Source organism: Clupea harengus, chromosome 19 (assembly GCF_900700415.2).
Source record: "Clupea harengus chromosome 19, Ch_v2.0.2, whole genome shotgun sequence".
NCBI lineage: Eukaryota > Metazoa > Chordata > Actinopteri > Clupeiformes > Clupeidae > Clupea > Clupea harengus.
The window spans coordinates 18,015,196-18,033,382 of NC_045170.1; the positions used below are offsets into that span (position 1 = coordinate 18,015,196).

Consider the following 18,187-nt stretch of genomic DNA (forward strand, 5'->3'; position numbering starts at 1 on the left):
TTCACTCGCGCTCCTTACCCCGTGTTCTAGGTAAAACGCACCATCATCAAGATGCAAGTCCTAAAAGGCAATAATAAACCTAAGCTATTCAATACCCAGACAAATCAATAATACATAACCATTCATCAATCCCTGTCGACAGTTTCCAAACTGGTTAAACGCGAATACACAATTAGGTGATGTAGGATGACACGGTAACCATGGAAACAAGTAGCACCATCTTCAACAGGGGCAAGTGTTGCTTTTCATGACAGAGAACAGATGTCTGGAAGTGAAAACTGACACCAGCGCCTCGTCGGTCCCGTGCAGCACCACTGCTTACCACCTAATGTCGCTTTCAAAAACATAATTCATTTTATAGCCTATCTGCACATTTGGGGAGGTGTGCGCGGACGCATGTGTGTTGAGCAGCTGGTCTCTGGTGTAAACCAATGACACCACAAGATGGAAATCTGCTCTTGGCAATAAAAAGCGTCGGCGATTGGTTGATAATTTCTTACATTTGGACTTAACAAATGGAAGCGTGCGCAAGCACCCACGGTGTTCAACCAATGAATGTAAACGAAGCGGACCTTTGCTAAAGTGATTCTCCATGCATCTCCGCGCGGTTGTGTCTCTATTAGCTCGGTGGGAGCGCGCGGAACGGTGTTGGCATCGATAAGGAAAATATCTCTGTGCAGCCGTTTGAATTTTGAGGAATCGTTCTTGTCTGTGAGTGAATTGTCGTCTTTCATTTATTGTATGGCACATTTTGATTTTTGTATCACTGTGTTGACTAATGGAAAGAATACTTTCAAATTAAGAAGAGGGAATTGAATGAAAGGTATCTGCGCTATTTTTCAATGGACCATTACTCAGTCAAATGATATAGAGACAAGACAATTCAGCTTATATGTAAAGCAGCCTTTGTCTTCGCAATAACGCGTAATTTCAAAACCCAGCTCTGGTTTTATCTCAGTGGGCAGAGGCAGATTTTTTCATAGGGTCGGGAGGAAACCATAATTGACCAAGATGTTTCAGTTTATTCACAGTGACTGTAAATTAGTTGTTTTGGATATTTGGATGACCAAGCCAATTATCGTCTCATATTCTTTGATATCAGAGAGTGTGCTTTTCTAGTGATGAGGGTGATGCTTTGTTTGGGTGTATTAAAAGCCAACGCATGCCATCTTGTGAGCCACGACAGTTGCAGCTTTTCCTTCTGCTGTTTACATTCACAGTTTTCATCGATATTAACAAACACTTTTTTTTCTCCCATTTGTGACTTGACACCAGCCTCCATCGAGGCTGCTGCTACAGGCTTGTTGACGGCGCAACATCAGGCAACATGGTGACTGCCGTTTCCAAAGGCTCTTCATCAAACTGCCCGTCTGAGTACAACCAGCGCCACGCAGGTAAGACGCGCCTTCATGTTTGCAGTAGGCTACAGCTGCAACACAAAGACGGAGAGAGAGCGACGTGCCCGCACACAGGTTCCATACTCCCTTGGCACTCTCTGTGCCCCTGAATTGTCGTCTCCCATTTTGTTGGTTCTTCCCATTTCACTTCCCCACCCCCTTCAGTCTGTACCGATCCGCGGTGCACGGCAGACGGTTTCCAAACGCATGCTGCTGCTGCTGTTGCGCAAAGACCAGAGCCGTGCTGCACTTGTTAGCACAGTGCGTTAGAGCGGCGCAGGGTGAATGCTAATATGAGCATCCTCCCGCGGTCCCTTGTGAGGTGTGAGATCTGATGGGACCGTATTTTAGGATGGCGTAGGGGTCATTCAGGATGCGCCAGAATACACTGGGGCTTTTTGTAACCGAGATCTCGCTTCTGATGAAAAGGAACACTGTCATGGAAGTTCTTTGCTATGCAAGGCACAACTGGCAACTGCTATAGGAACTTAAAACACACATTTTGCCGTGCTATTTGAGTCAGATTTTGGAGCCCCCCCTATATTTGATTTACAATTCACGATTGTACCCATGATGAACATGTTGCATAAAGTTTCTAATTTGAGTCTTTGTCACATTCACTGAATGGATAAGTCAGGGCCACATCCTTAACTCCCGGATGGAGGGCAGGGGGCTGGGTAGTGAGCTAAATGATTGCTTTGATTGTCAAAACGGACCATAGAAGAGCGAAGATGCCAAATGGTTAGACAGATGTGATAAAGAGAAGCTATACTCTCGCTCTCTTACTCTCACTCCCTCTCTCTTTCAATGCAGCAGTGCTATTCTGAGACTGCCACTCTGCCCACGCACAGATAGAGAGAGGGAGGGAGAGTGTATGTGTATGAGAGAGAGACAGGGAGATTTCACCGAGGGGCCTCTGTGGCTCCAAGGCCCTTGTGTGTTTGTGTGTGACTTATTTGTGGACGTGTATGTGTGTGTGTGTGTGTGTGTGTGTGTGTGTGTGTGTGTGTGTGTGTGTGTGTGTGTGTGTGTGTGTGTGTGTGTGTGTGTGTGTGTGTGTGTGTGTGTGTGTGTGTGTGTGTGTGTGTGTGTCTGTCATAGTGTTTACATGTGTGCACCCATGAGTGTGTGTCTGTCTCAGTGTTTACTGTTGTATGTGTTTATGTGTGCACCCGTGTGTGTGTGTGTGCTCATGTGAGCAACTGTGTGTGTGTGTGTGTTTGTGCGCCTGTGTGTGTGTGTGTGTGTGTGTGTGTGTTTGTGAGCCTGTGTGCGCAACTGTGAGTGTGTGTGTGTGTGTGTGTGTGTGTGTGTGTGAGTGTGTGTACGGCCATGTGTGCAACCGTGTGTGCTCCTGCCCGCTCAGGGAGCAGGGGCATCTGCAGCTGCTCAGTACACTCAGCCTCACACGAGTCCAGATGATGATGAGGATGATTAGGCTGATTAGAATGCTGCTGCTGATGAGGCCGAGGAAGGTGAGGGAGCACGCCATTTCACACCCTTCTGTCTGCTGATCTGATATGAGCTCCGGGCATTGGTGGGAGTTGGTTGGCTCACCGCTCCACAAGCAATGAGCTTCTGGCACATGGGTCTTCACTGATGATCAGTTCTGAGAGATAAAAATAATGACTTCATAACTACCTCTGGTTGGCATTACACAAAAGCCAGAGTGTAAACAGTTCAGTGAAAAAAATGGAAGATGAAATACAAATGGGTCTTTATGGTGACAGAGTTGCCAAGATACAGAGAAGCTGTGAGATATGGCTTTAGGACCATTGGTTTCATTTCAGATTTGGTGAAAGAACTTATATTCCTTTTCTCTTTTTCACTAATGAAACAGCACGAGTCTTACAGCAGCAGTGAGGAGTTATGTCTAAAACGTGAGCTTACAGGCTAAAAGCCAACTTTCTGTATCCTGTAAACATCACCAACAGCACAGTCAGCACTGATAAAGGCCAACTAACTTGCTAACTGATGTCATTTAGTCCTTATGTTATTTTTTGCTGGGTTTCAGCCCCAGATCACAAAACTACACAGTGATTAGCCTGGACAGCTAGTGAGAACGACAGGTGTTTCTATGGGTCCTTTTCATGACCATATGTCATCAAAATCTTAGAAAAAAGATTTAGCTCTTCCAGAGATTCAAATGATTATCACATTGCACTCAGCATGGATATTTACTCTTAAAAGTCTTTAGCGGATATTGCTACCTTGTACCATACCACGTAGCTTCTAATGCAAAGGCAGAACTAGCTAATTTTGTGCCAAGACAAGTTCGTAGCTTAACGCAAATGTTCTTGAATATGTCAAATTAAATATTGTAAATGTTTGGAATATGGACTACTTATTGATGTCAAAACTATTTATACTTTAAAAGTGTTTTGAATTTTGCACATAAATGAGTACCTGCAGAAAAGTGGGGAGAAATCAGTGAGGTTAAGGGCAGCCAGCGACCGTCATGCCTAAACTGAAACAAAAAATCACCAGAAAGTGGGAATTGACCCACTTCAAATATGTCTGGAAACACAACCAGGACTGTTCTCAGAGTGCAGTACAGTGCAGTGAAACCCCCTTTCCAGGTCTATCCCTCAATTTGAAGGCTTCCGTACACTCCACAATTGTTAAAACTATATTATCACAGAACTGTTCATTTGAATTGCTTCCAAAATTACAATGAGTCGTCACGTACCCTGATGGGCCTCACGATCGTAGAATTTCATTCAGGTTGGGAAAACCTGCCTTGAACAACTGGAGCAGATGTAAACCGGGGCAGGGTGTGCCAGGGATCAGCCCTCAGTCTGTGTCCGTAGTCTAGGGTTAGCCCTAGTCTGTCTCTCAGCTGTTCCGTGATGGTCCGAGTCTGTTTCCCCTTTTGGAATTTGCCTCAATCTGTTTTGGTTGGAACAGCTCAGTTAGCTTTCGTCTGTTTATCCTCAGAGTTAACGCTGGGGGCCTAGCCATGATGTGCTGCTTAATGTCCCCCCTGCACACACACACACACACACACACGCACGTGCACACACACACACACACGCACGTACACACACACACACACACACACACACACACACACACACACACACACACACACACACACACACACACACACACACACACACACACACACACTCACATACATACACACACTCACTCTCCAGGAGACTTGGCGGTATGGCAACCCCCCATCCTCTCACATCTGTGACTTCCTCTCTGCCTTCCTCTGATCAGCAGGCCTGGAGTGTATCTCTCTCTCTCTCTCTCTCTCTCTCTCTCTCTCTCTCTCTCTTTCTCTCTCTCACTCACTCTCTGTTTCATCTCAGAGTATGACACTTCTGTAATGCATTCAGACATGTTAATGTGATGTGATCAGTTCCTTCATTTATGAGGAGCTCAAGCTCCTTTGCTGACAAAATGCGTCTCACTGGTCCGGAGAGTGGAAGAGTCTGCATAGAGGGAAACTTGATTTAAATTTTAATTAAAATGTTAATTAACTTATAAAAGATTGATTTAAATGCTTTTAACATTACATTACATTTCCATTGAAGTCATCTAGCAGAACCTTTACAGCAAAGGTGAACATTATTACAATCAACACTTGTCCCCATTTAATTCTATTCATTTCCCTCTATTATTGAAATATTATCAGAAGGCTACTACCCTACAATGCACCCATTAACCCATTAAACCTGTGTGTGTATATAAGAGAGAGAGAGACCTTATATGAGATGTGTCTCACAAAGGTATGTGCAGGACACATGTGACAGATTGTGGAAAAGGTCATCCGCAGATAAATTCACTCTTCCCTTTCACCCCCCCCCCCCTCTTTTCTCTCTCTCTCTCTCTTTCTCTTCCCCCGCAGTGAGAATCGGAGGCTGGTGAAGCTGGAGGCTTGGCTCTGAGCTCTGGTGGTGGTGGTGGAGAGAGAAAGAGGGAGAAGGGGAGAGAGATCACCAGTGGAGGAAGGGCGGCGGGGGGATGGGAACAACCTGGCCCCCAGAGAAGAGGCTTCGTTGAGGGACATGAGGAAAAGCTCAGTCCTGCGAGACCCTCTCTGAATTGGAGGAGCGGACCTCTGTTTGACTGGACTGACTTGAGTTGAGTCCGCCACTCGGCTCTTTGCTTGCTGTTTTTTTTTTTACTTCCTGACCAAGTGTGAAATTTGTGCCAAACAGGAGGGAAAAAAAACAGACAAAGAAAAAAAGAGAAGGAGAGAATATCAGACTGACCCAGAAAGTCATTTTTAGTACAATTTAACCTATATGGGAGGAATTAAAAAAGAAAGAGTGTTGATACAGATTTCTACTCGAAATATTAACTTCACGACAAAAGACTCTTTTATTTCAACTTTCTTTCAAAGTTATTAAGCTTTCCTAGTCCATTTTGCTTAAGTCACACTTTTGATGTGCCATTTTCAAGACAAGTCATAAAGTTTACAATTTTGTAAGGCTTGTACTGATTGCTGCTCTTAGAAGAGCGTTGTTGTGAAAGATCAGTGCATTCGAGGTTAAAGTGCTTTACGTCAGGAGCCCTGCATGGCTGTGTGGATGGATTAGCAGTGTACTGGCACAAATGAGGTAACTGGGAAGGTAAAACAAGCCTCAACATTGATGACCAAGAGTGACCTGCTGCTAATGGCTGTTTAAGTATTGTGTGTCTTGGGTCTGTCTGTCCTCTGGTCAACGTGCTTCCCCCCTCCCTGAGAACGTCCTGTCCTCATTTAGGTACCATTAGCTTGGGAGCGAGAGCCTTCCAGAAGCATCCGAACCCCATTTTTTGTCTGTGTGCAATTGGACAGATGAAAGCCATAATATATGAACTTTTCTAAGGCTTAGATAGATTGCTTTTTTATCCCGCGAAAACGCATCAAATATCATTGCCAGGTGCATTTATGTGTTCAGGGATCCCTGTAAAAATGCTGATTTGAGATGCACATGTTTTCCATCTTAATATTGCGACATCTGTCACCACAATATTTTTAAAAAGTAGAGGGTAGATATTGTTTAGGAAAACTGAGGACTGTGAAAAGTTGTTCCTCTATCTCAGTGGTCCATACACAGGTCCAGTTTAGTACTTTGGAGCCCAAGGTTGAAGTTTGTACTGAAAGTGAAAAAAAAACCTTGTGTGCTTTGTGTTGCTTGAGATATATATCCCAGAGTGACGGATGAATCCCAACCCGTTCATGGGTTTTTTGTGGACAGAACCGTGCTGTCCTGCCAGAGACGGGCCCAAGCCCACTTTCGTCTTGTTCTGCTGGGCCGAGTTGAGTCCAGAACAGAGACACTCGTGTAAGGGGGTCACTCACACATAGAACCCTAAATTTCGACGCCCACCTTCCCCCATGCCTCCAGACACACTCTAAAGTCTGCAGCCCTTTCTTACACTGCTTGTTTTATTCGTCAAAAAGCACCTCCTCGTTTAGGTTGCTCTAAGCCTTCGTGACAAGTCTTGTGCTGCCCCTTTGAACTGTTTTGAATTGAACTCACAGCTTTTTGCTTGATTGCCGACCAAGGCATAAATATTGCTCGTGTCACCTTATTATTTGTTTTATGAAGAAAACTTTCCTACCACAACTTATATCCTTTAACCTTATGATAGTTGGAAGTTATTTACTTATTTGGCGATTGTGACTCCTTGCATGCTGTTTGATTTATCGATACTAGTCACACTCCTGCAGAGATTTGTTTGTTGATGTTGATAATCAACACTGCCAAATATTAGTCGAAACATAAACCCTCTCAATATTTGTTTACAAGATGACAGCAGCCCTCACAGCTGTCAGCAAAATAGTTTACAACTCAGAGAAGAGCAGAGAAGTCATTTGATTTCTATTTTGACACTTGACAGAAATGCTTGTAGGTCAGGTGGCTGTGTTGAGAAACTGAAGTGCCAGTTGGTGTGATTTGACCTGCAACATGGTTATGTAGAGGCTACTTGCAGACAATGTTTTAGAAAGTTTACAACTCTGAGAAAAATGTTTGCAGCCAACATTTTTCCTACAAAGAGAATCATTTTTTGGGCCATGAGTAGTTGCAAACCTGAGTTCAGGTTCTGAACAGAAACACCTTTAATTGTGTTGCCTATTTCTCTCGTCTTCAGTAGTGATCCTTTTTTTAAAGTTTACAGTGGTTGCATATTTGTTCTGTTTACAGGACAGCGCTGTCCACCTCAAAGACGTCAGAGTTGAATACATGCAGAGAGTACCTGTTTACGCTGTATATTTCTCTGACCACCTCTACCATCAGATCCTTTATTTGAATTTGGATTTCTACTTCTAGTATCAACGAAATAAGTGTTCGCTAGTGCACATTTTATGTAAGAGACAAAATATCCTCTGTGTTTACATTGCTAACTGCTAACTATCAGAGATTTTCATTAAGGATGGGAGAAACATGTTTACACTAAGATGTGACTATATGATATGCCATAATACATGCTTTTTGCTTGAATATAAAACAGCTTAGAACTCGCATACTAAAGAGTTTGCATACTTATGTATGCATAATTAACTTTGAGGAGAGATAAAGGCTTTAGATTGTCATACTGACATCCCGTTTTTGTTTTAAGAAGATAAACTGCCTCAAAGACGTTCCTCCTTGCATTTCTTTACAATTCAGCTGCTGTGTTTGTAAAACTAAAGGTTTAAAGGCCTCTGCATTTCAAAAGTTGTTTCCCCCGTGGACAATGAGGCCAGCCCTTTCTTCAGCCATGCCAGCAGCTCTCGCTCTGTTGTGTGCCCTGATGCTCGGCGTTGCCACGGCAACCGTGACTCTGACCTCAGAGCGTCGCCTGACAGCTAACGGGAGCCCCATGCTGGTGCTGCTACAGGGCCTCGGCAGCAAGCCCCCTCCCCTCCCTCCATCCCCTGTCAATCCTGGCCGGGCCAAGGAGGCAGCCGCCATGGCGATGGAGCCTAAGAGTTTGGAGATCCTTCCCAAGCCCCTCCCGCAGATCATGCCCCGCAACCTGACGGATGCCATGAAGCCCCCCCTGGCGCCCGCTCAGGTGGCCCCCCCGGAGAAGCTGGTCAACATGGACATGTGCCGGGGCTACTATGACGTCATGGGCCAATTAGACGTTACCTTCAACTGCTCCAGGGGCACCTTCATCTACTGCTGCGGCACCTGCCACTACCGCTTTTGCTGCGAGCACTCGCGCAACCGGCTGGACCAGGACTCCTGTACCAATTACAACACACCCGACTGGGCCGACACGCACATCTCTACCACCCCGCCCTCCGGCTGGGGGGCCGGCCCGACCTTCGACCCCGTGCAACAGCAGAGCAACACGGCGTATGTGATCGGAGGCGTGCTCTCCTTCACGCTGGCTTTGGCCGTGGGCCTCAAGGTGGCCTTCCACAAGGTGTCCCGGCGGCCACATAACAGGGAGATTAACATGCCCAGGCGAGTCGCCCCAAATCACTCTGCAAATGTGTTGTGATGGATAACATTTAGAGAATAACAAGTCATTAAATTGGTTGCCTTTATTTCTACCATAGACAGATTATCATACATTACATTTGTTCAATATATTTTATTGTATTATATTGTATTGGTTGTATTATTTGAGAAATAGCTTGATTCTAATAGTTATCTCAATCTGATCTCTCTTGTGCATTCACTGAAAAACATTAGATAGCCAGTACACTCAACACTCAAATGGACATTTGTTGTCAATATTGCAACAAACCGAACCAAAAAAAAAAAAAATCCCTTACTGTCCTTTCTTGCTTCCGCATTTCTCCTTTTATTATTTATAGCATCTCTTCCTCCCACACGTCCCCTTGTCTGTCCTCATTTTCTTGACCGTTCTCCTCCTCAGGGCTCTGGTGGACATCCTGCGGCACCAGTCCAGTCCTGTCCAGCAGGGGGAGCGTAACAACAGCACCAGCCTCACCAGTGGCGAAGGCAAGCTTGGGCACCCACCCAAGAAGCTTTACACACCTGCGCTGCCGAGCAAGGACAACCGGCGTGAGTTCCCTCTCCAGGGGCGGGGGGAGAAGGGAGGGAGGGAGGGAAGGGGGTAAGAGAAGGAGAGGGTAGGGGAAGGAGGGAGGTATATGAATGTGTTCGGTTAGGGGTTGGGGATGTGAGTTAAAGTTTGCTGATACAAGCAGAGGAAGTACAGGATGAGCTAGTAGGCCCAGTAGCGGCTGATGCTGCAAGGAGGTCACTGGGGCACAGACTGCCTTGACGACACAAAAATAACAAAAATAAATAAATTAAAATAGAATCCTCAGCCATACGTATCACATTACTTGGCTGCAGCTCTTATCTTTCTCAGTGGCTCAGACGAAGCGCAAGCTAAGAAAACATGAATTATTTTGGATGGTTGCCCTTGTGCCTAGTTGACATACTGTAGGTCTGACACGTTTCTCACAACATGAGTAGACGGTATTGCTTTTCCCTTGACTGATCTGTCTGTGTTGACACATTCTGGTATATTCTCTTGACAGAAATACAGTATTTGAGATGTTATCAAGTGAGCCGCTTTGGGCATCATATAGCATGTTTGTTAATTAATCTTCACCGTTGGCAGAGATGAATGGTGGCTGATACTGATGTTAGCAAATATAGCTAGCTTATGTATGCTTATGAATTATTCCTATTTAGCAGTTCACATAACACTTCCACAGCTTAAACAGATTTATTTTCCCACACAATACAATAACTTTATATTGTAGCTTGGTTGTTTTTTTGTTTGTTTTTGCTGTAGATTTTTTGGTTTACAAATATTTTAGCTTGGTTGATGCCAGGAAGGCTTCATAGAGTTGAATTTTCATAACTTAGTGATAAACCTTCAGTAGAGGTTCAACTCAGACATTGTGTTTTTGTTGTGAATTTGTTAAACTCATGTGAGTCATTTAAAAGAGGATGTAATGATCTTTTATAATACAATGAATAAGGCCTTAAGTTATGAAGTAGTGTTTTATTGCATCAGGGTTCCAACCAAAATTTCCACTTGCTGCTATGTGAAGAAGTTACCTGGGTAGGATAAGAAGCAGTATTGCATTTTGGAACATAGGAACAGGTGGCTTGGGTGATGAAGTGGTTACATAAATAATGCAATAATGCATCAGCCTATTATCTATGTCGAATGATAGATCTGAAATACCTGCTAGTCAAGTTTGATTACAGCTTGTTAGTCAGAAGAGAAAAATGTGATTCTATATTTTAGCACTTTCAGTTGAGGAAATGCACTTCATGTTCTATATTTCTAGAATATACTTTTAGTTGGAGGAAAGCACTTTGTGTTGGATGAACCATGAAAATGTTCATAAAAAATACATGTTTAACTTTGCTGCACTACTTTGAAGTTCAGTAATTAAACTTTTAATTACATTAAAGTTGCATAATTTATGGCATTAAAATTTAAAACACTGAAATGCCAGCAATGTCAGCAGAACCACTCAACTACTGGTATTAGTATCAGCACATACAAATGTTTTTCCAAATAATCTGAAATTCATATTTTCTAGCGGTTTTACTAATGTGTATCACAACTAGGAATGCTCAGTGTATGGGGAGAGAGAATGTGCAGGTATAGCTGTTAAATGGCAGAGGCTATGAGATTGGATTAGTTATGTGGGGATAAAAAGGTAGGTGTAGTAGTGATACAGTTGAATAGGGCTAGTCTTGCTTGGTCAGTAGACCATTCAACTGCTTTCCACCAATATTAAGCCAAATTCCTATATCGTTATCTCCAGACATAGACTGTATACATCTGGCTTTGTGAGACTCCCCAGACTCATAGGTGACATATAGAGTGCACACATACATACAGAAATATCCCCACAGTAAGGGAGAGGTGGAGAGTAAGAGCAGGGATACTGAGGTAAAGGACGAGCTTGTTTAGGGATATCGAGAGGACAGGGTGCCATGTCGCATTGGCCAACAGTGATGACATGGTGATGTGAGAGGGCGGGCGAGCACGGGAAAAGGCACACAGCCACGATGCTCCCTCAGTGTTGCCTCTGCTCTCTTGCAGTTGGAAACGTCCAACACAATTTAGACGTATCTGGGTCCAGCCCCAAACATACGGCTACTATTGGTAAGCCAACCGGTACAGGTAGTGAGCGTGCCTTTTTCTGTGTGTATGTGTGTGTATGTTTGTGTGTCTGTGTCGGCAGCCATCTCTGGTGTATGCAAGTCTGCTCCCACAAGTGTTAGATTATATGCCTGTCCCTTTGCACTCTTTTTCAAAGCTGCCTTGCCAGACTCTTTCTGTCTCCTCCTCCTACTCCTTTCTCTTTCTCTTTCTTTTCTGTCTCTTTCTCTCTCTCTCTGTCCTTCTGTTCCTCTTCTCTCTCTCTATCTCTCTCTCTACCTTTCTGTCCCCTTCTCTCCCTCCCTCTCCCTCTCTGTCCTTCCCTGTCTTTCTCACTCTGTCTGTTTTATTTTTGCCTGTGTGCTCTGTAACTGGGTCTGTGTAAGTCCACCTGGAGTTGGGCTCTGCTTTCAATGTGCTCAAATATCGGTCTGTGGAATGCCTCTATCACTGGGGTCTGTGTGTGTGCGTGTGTGTGTGTCTGTGTGTGTGTGTGTGTGTGTCTGTGTGTGTGTGTGTGTGTGTGCACGTGAACACTCCTGCTTAAGTCTAGGCCCTTCCTGAAAACAGGTCACCCATGTATGCCGTGGGTCAGCAGCAGCACCCATATGGAGGCTCCCTCTCCTAGTGCACATTTCATTGGGAACAAGCGGGGGGTACCTGTAGCATAGCATGGATCATCGTTCTTCACTGTGCAGTCCTGCATGATTATCAATTGATGGTGATTGGTACAAGTCTGACGCTCTGTTAAATCACTGACAGGTGATTGGGTTGTTTTTATTCTTCCTTTTTGATGACAAAAAGAGAATGGCCATGTGACTTTCTGACCAATCACTGTGTCCCCAGTTGTACTCAGGAGATTGCTCATGGGACTTCAATGATAGCCTACAAACTGACAGGGTAATGTTCACTGCTCCAGCACAGTCTGACTGTGTCTAGGGGGATGTTCATTACACCAACCCAACATGGCCTTGTGCAAAATGGTGTCCAGCTGTTGTCTTTCATGCATGCGATGATGGCACAGCTTTTGTGAACCCAAACAAGCTGTTTTTCCCCCCACTCTGTGTCAATGTATTTTACACTATCGGCACCTGTTGTATTTGGACGAATGAGACTTTTTTTTATCACAGTAAGATTTGCTTACTCTTCTTCTTCTCCTGCTTCGTCAGAGCGTGCGCCTCGCATGAACAAAGTCCAGCTGGCCCCCACGGGCACGCTGCTGTCCAGCAAGCACATCGGGGGCAGGCCGCCCTCTTCCCTCTCGCACTCCTACCACAACCTGGCTCAGCTGCCCCCATCCTACGACGTGGCCATGAGGCCCGAGCTAAGCCGTTACAGCTCCCTCAAGAGGCTTGGTGAGAGAGTGAGGGAACAGTGGTGTGAATGTGATGGATGAGAGAGAGAGAGAGAGAGAGAGAGAGAGAGAGAGAGAAAGAAAGAAAGAAATGTGCCTATGAATGTGTATGTGTGTGTGTGTGTGTGTGTGTGTGTGTGTGTGTGTGTGTGTGTGTGTGTGTGTGTGTGTGTGTGTGTGTGTGTGTGTAAAGGAATCTTTATGGTGCTGTGAATGTGTATTTGTGTTTAATATTCAGTTTAAAGTTGGTGTCCAGACAAAGATTTGGGTTTTCTAGTGTTTCGCATGTCTACAGTGGTTAAGGTTAATTCTTAGAAATATGGGTTTTGAAGGTTGTGCTTGATGCATCATGACAAAAAATGAAATTTTTAAGCCAGCATGGGCCCATAATGACCATGCAAAGTTGAGTGTGGTGAGTGTGAGGTAGTTCTGTGATCAGGGTGAGAATCAATCATTGTTGGGACACAGGATTAACCAGTGATGTTAGGACCTAGCTAATCAGTGTTAGGACTGTTGGTGCTTCTCCACTGATGAGTGTGGGGTTAACCTATGTGAGGGTCTGTTTTTTAATACAGTTATGGCAGCTCTCTTCCGCTGATATTTCAATTGATCCTAATTCCTCTTCCGCATTAACATAGTTCTATTAACACCCTTGTAATATCTGGGCAAGACTTTTACTGGAGTTAATATCTAATAATATTTGTACTGCAAGCTTGAGTTTGTCTCTTTGTTTCTGGTCACAACACAAAAAAATCTGAAGCATTTACCACTGTTATATTCGGCTCCATGTTTGTGAGCATGTAATTGAGTTTTGTGAGGATTGATAAGAAAGCACATTAAAGAACTTCTCTGTTCACCCTCCTTTCTACAATAGATGATTACAAGAATAAAGCATCTTTGGGTGAAGGTTTATTCTCTACGATATTTGGTCAAGATGTAGTATGAGTGTAGTTATAACATTTAGTGCCTCTCTAGAGCAACGACTTTAAAAACTTTAAGAAAAAGTCTAATCATTAAAATCGCCTTAGATCCATGTGAGCTTTTTCAAGATTAGTTATCATTCATTCTTAAAAAATTATCTGATTTGATTTTAACGCCAGGGCTTGTTTTCCTTTCTACCAGATAATATTATACATGTTTTCACTGATAATAATCTCTTTTATTTTATTTGCTTTTACCTCTCCCCCTTCAGAGAAAGATCTGGAAGACTACCCGGGCTACTATACCTCTAAAAGACGGCCTAACAACGCACCCCCATCCTTTCACTCCTCTCAGCACCATCTGCACTGGGGAGGCGACAACACCCTAGGAGCCCGAGGCACGCTGCCCCTCCACACCTCCCGCTCCCACATCCACCTACCGGCCACACCCAACCCATACCCCCTGCCCCCCTCCCAATCGGCCTACCATCCCGGTATGGAGCCGCTGTCCCATCCCCCACGCCGAGTCATGTCCCAAGATCAGCTGCTGGCGCTGGGGGAGGGCAACACCCTATCCCGTCTGTCCAAGAACCAGCAGCACCAGTACTACAAAGCCATGACCACCAGCAAGAGCTCCACCGCCACCACTCTGCGCAGGTCCCACGAGCGCCTCCTGGTGTCACCCGACCGGCTAGAGGAGCGGGCCAGGGCAGATTTCGGCATGCCCCCGACCATGCCGTGCCTCACCAGCCACCATAAGGCCCAGTCACAGCAGAACGTGTGCGCCACACCCTCCTTGGACCGCCACCACATGATCAAGATGAACTCCCACCCTTCCTCCGGTCGCGATATGGAGCGAAGCCACCCTGGAGGGACCATGGGCTGGGCCGATAGTGGGCATAGCTCTGGGGGAGGGGGGGGCACTCTGGGTCACAATGCCAGGCGGATGGCCTTCGCCACCAAGCGGCAGAACACCATCGAACAGCTCCACTATATCCCTGTGGTGGGTGGCGGGGGAAGTGCCGGGCAGTCACTCAGAACAGGGAGTAAAAATGAAGTAACCGTGTGAGAGAGAAAGAGAAAGGCACACAGAGAATGAGGATTGATTTCAGAATGTTAACTTTTTTCAAAACAAAAGAGGATGGGCTGTGAATATGCTTGACTCAAGTGAGGAAAGGGTGACAGGGAGAGGTGAAGGCTGAATCGAATAGATGAGAAAGGAAAGAGTGCAGCTCTAACTTGTTTGAAGGATGAGAGTGATAGAGACAGTCGGAGGGTCAGAGGGCCTCTCTTTGAAAAAAAGATCAGTGAGGACGAAAGAGATTCCTTGTCCCACCTTTTCCTCACTACCCACGTTCGGGACCCACCCAAATAGGAGAAGTTTATGAATTTCACTGAGATAACTAACCCTAGGCCATAGATTTTCTCCTTGTAGCCTATGTATAATAAGCATATGAAACTACTATGAAACCTACGAGTTATGAAGAGGGATGCAATGAAGCTCCCAGATTTGACAAAATGATGGTTATGTAAAAGGAAGTGGAATAAATCATCCATTTGGTGATATCCATTGTGTTATTTGTGGAACCCAGTGGTTTTTTGAGTAAATAATCATGACACTGTTGTCTGGCATAGCAAAAACATGCAGTTTAATCTGAAGTTTTGCTTTGTTCCAGAGGATCCTCTGAATATTAACAACAGCGTGATTCATAGCCTTTATGGAATTGTCTGCCAGCTGAAAAGATGCATAATTGGCTTGCAATGAGATGATGTAAACACTCACCAAGACCCAACAACTTGTAATCAATAGCAAAAGCCCTATGATACAGGTGCTTTCTTTGAATAGATGAAGAAGAGACCGCAAAGTTGAATTGTTAGTCAGTCCATTCCTGGCATGTAACTGAATAATGGCATAAATGTACCCACGGCATTTTTCATCACAGCTCTAACCAAGTTTGTTTAATACAAATCACTTGGTAAAAGAAGAAGTCAATTTTTTATAGGACTTGAGCTGCCCTTTTCCTGACAATGTCTAGCACAGTTTTTGCCAGTGCTTTGGTGTTCAATTTGTGATTCCATATAGCCCTGCTTTATTATAATGGTAGCATGGAAATACCAGCTCTCATTGGATTATTCAGAAGTAAGCTCCCCGGGTGGAAATATTTAGAGTGCCCTTGTCTGGACATACATTAAGGAATACAGGACCAGAGACAAACACATAGCATTCGAGGGGGTGTGCTTTCTGTAGTGTAGTGACTTGTTCAGGGCTTAGCTTGGTGTGTGTTTTCATTGGATGTGCAGTGGGGAGGAGATGCAGTGGGCTTTTCAGATGCACTGCTGAGCTGGAGTGGCCCTGCGGAGGCTGTGGCTGGTCATGTCTGATATGCCTGATCTGGTCAGGTGCTGGGGCATAAAAGCAGATATGTCAAAGTCACCATGTCCTCAACAACATGAGAACTCTGTGCAGGGGAGGGGCTACGTGTGTATCTGTGCGTGAGTGTGTTTGTCTGTCTGATGGACTCTTTTACTCCAAGGGCTACTCTAAAGTCTCTGTATATGTGTATGTCCGTATACTTCATGTTATGCCCTCTATTTGTTTGCAATGTCACAATTTATGATGTGTCATGGTAAAAGGTTATGTATTCACCTTTCCATGAGCCTATAAAAGAGGGTGATAAACCAAACAAATTCTGCAAAGCTTCTTTATTGTGGTCCTGTGATTTTGAACTTCAATTATAGAGATACCCTTTCTATGTTGTGTACATGCCTGGGAGAGAAACGAGTGTGGTCTCACATTTTTCTGTATATCTGACTCTACAAATGTTTTTCATTCATTTATCATTTATATTTTGTCATCAGATGGCAGGAACTTCCCAGTTAACCTGGAACTGTTTTTAACAATGTTATCTGAAGAGTAAAGCCAATACTGACTGTTTCCTGGCTTTCCACACAAGAAATATCTTAGGTTAAGTGTTGGAGTTTAGTGTTTATTACTGTATTAGACCAAGTTCTGAAACACATGGATTATAAATGCTGATGATTTATGTTGATAGCCTATACAGTCATGGTTATGCTTCCTATGGATTCTAGTTCATTATTATTAATACCATAATTCTTGATTATCCTGTTTTTTTTTTGTTTTTTTTGTCTGTAGTTTCATTGGTGTTCCCTACATTCTGAATATTCAGTTTAAGTGGATTTTAACATTTGTATGTTGACTTAAAAAATGCAGATGCAGTCTTGAAAAGACAAAACAGCATGTGAAGATGTCAAAGACAGTGTTGACATAGTGCTGACTTAAGATGTCATGGTGTGTATGTGTCCTGTGCGTGCATCTGTGTTTGTGTGCCTGTGTGTATTCCTGTGTCTGTTTCAAGAGAGCTGAATCTCATCTGATCTGACAGCTTTGTTGCGGCTTCAGATAAATTTGCTTTTTAGGAAAAGTATGTTAAAAATAATTGATTTCTCTGTTAGGTAGCTTCTTGATTTCAGGACTCCCAACTTTATTGAGAAGAAATGTATTGACAAGTTTTCACAGGATAAACCACCCTGTAGTTGTGAGTCAACTGAAACTCGATGTTTAAACAGTTTTAATATGTTTCAGTAGAGGCAAATGATAATGATATGACGACCACATTTTGAGGGATAAAAATCGTATTTATTGTGATATTTACACTTTTTGTGCTATCCTGCATTGGAAAAGGTGTACTAGAAATCCAATCTCATTTTACAATGAGAAGCTATTTTGAAATCTTTTTTAAAACAAACATTTTGGGCAGAAAAGCTGAAAGCAGACAATGTTTCAGAGTATGAAGGTCCAGTCATTTTTAAAGATATAATAATCTCTTGGGTTTGAAGAGAGATAGCCTATTGTTATTGTGTAGCTATATTAAGTTGCTTATACTGAACCCTGGCTTTGTGTGCCTGTTAATGTCAGGGAAGTCTATAATTGTGTGTATGTGTGACTGAGTGACTGCATACTCTAATGAGTGCCAAAGTTACATATTTTGTGAGTGGCTTAGGCTGCCCTCAAAAAGGCCTACCTTGTTTTTTCCCATGATGAGTTTGCAGCATGGCATTTTGATAAAGACTGAACTACAAATCTTTGAAATTAAGGGCTTAACTGGCCCTGGGAGAGTGAGACGTATGTATTAATCTGCATACCTCTGAAATTTGTGTATTTGTTACAGAATAAGATAATCCCAATTTCTTTGTTTCGACAAATTGAAATAATTCCAGTTATCAGTGGTATCCTACATTTGTAGAATAATGTTATTAATGATAACAACAACAACAATAATAATAAAAAAAATACAACGAGTGAACTGTTTTATTTGTGTATGTGATGACCACGGTTATGGCGGTTAACCACATTTTTACAAGGTGCCATTTACAGTAGCAGTAAACTATTGGTCTATGGGCCTATATTGTCTGTCACACATAGCTGCTATTTTGTAGATAGATAGATAGGA

The 18,187-nt window shown here is 43.7% G+C and overlaps 1 protein-coding gene across 2 annotated transcripts; it reads left to right on the forward strand.

Moving 5' to 3' along the window:
- The first annotated feature begins 250 nt into the window (after positions 1-250).
- shisa7b (shisa family member 7) lies at positions 251-18,035 on the forward strand. 2 transcript variants are annotated; one of them, XM_031585736.2, is made up of 7 exons: positions 251-711; positions 1,276-1,394; positions 5,257-8,797; positions 9,216-9,364; positions 11,382-11,444; positions 12,611-12,796; positions 13,988-18,035. In XM_031585736.2, the coding sequence occupies exons 3-7, from the start codon at positions 8,079-8,081 to the stop codon at positions 14,782-14,784; spliced, it is 1,914 nt and encodes a 637-aa protein (XP_031441596.1). In that variant the 5' UTR covers positions 251-711; positions 1,276-1,394; positions 5,257-8,078; the 3' UTR covers positions 14,785-18,035. The 2 variants fall into 2 exon arrangements, with proteins under 2 accessions (XP_031441596.1, XP_012684949.2); XM_012829495.3 differs by lacking the exon at positions 11,382-11,444.
- The last annotated feature ends 152 nt before the right edge of the window (positions 18,036-18,187 follow it).

Bases quoted from the DNA above. Each gene is read 5' to 3' on its own strand.
- shisa7b (XM_031585736.2), top strand. From the start codon at position 8,079: ATGAGGCCAGCCCTTTCTTCAGCCATGCCAGCAGCTCTCGCTCTGTTG. The intron at 8,798-9,215 runs GCGAGTCGCCCC...TCTCCTCCTCAG, and splicing joins AGGGAGATTAACATGCCCAG to GGCTCTGGTGGACATCCTGC. The intron at 9,365-11,381 runs GTGAGTTCCCTC...GCTCTCTTGCAG, and splicing joins GCCGAGCAAGGACAACCGGC to TTGGAAACGTCCAACACAAT.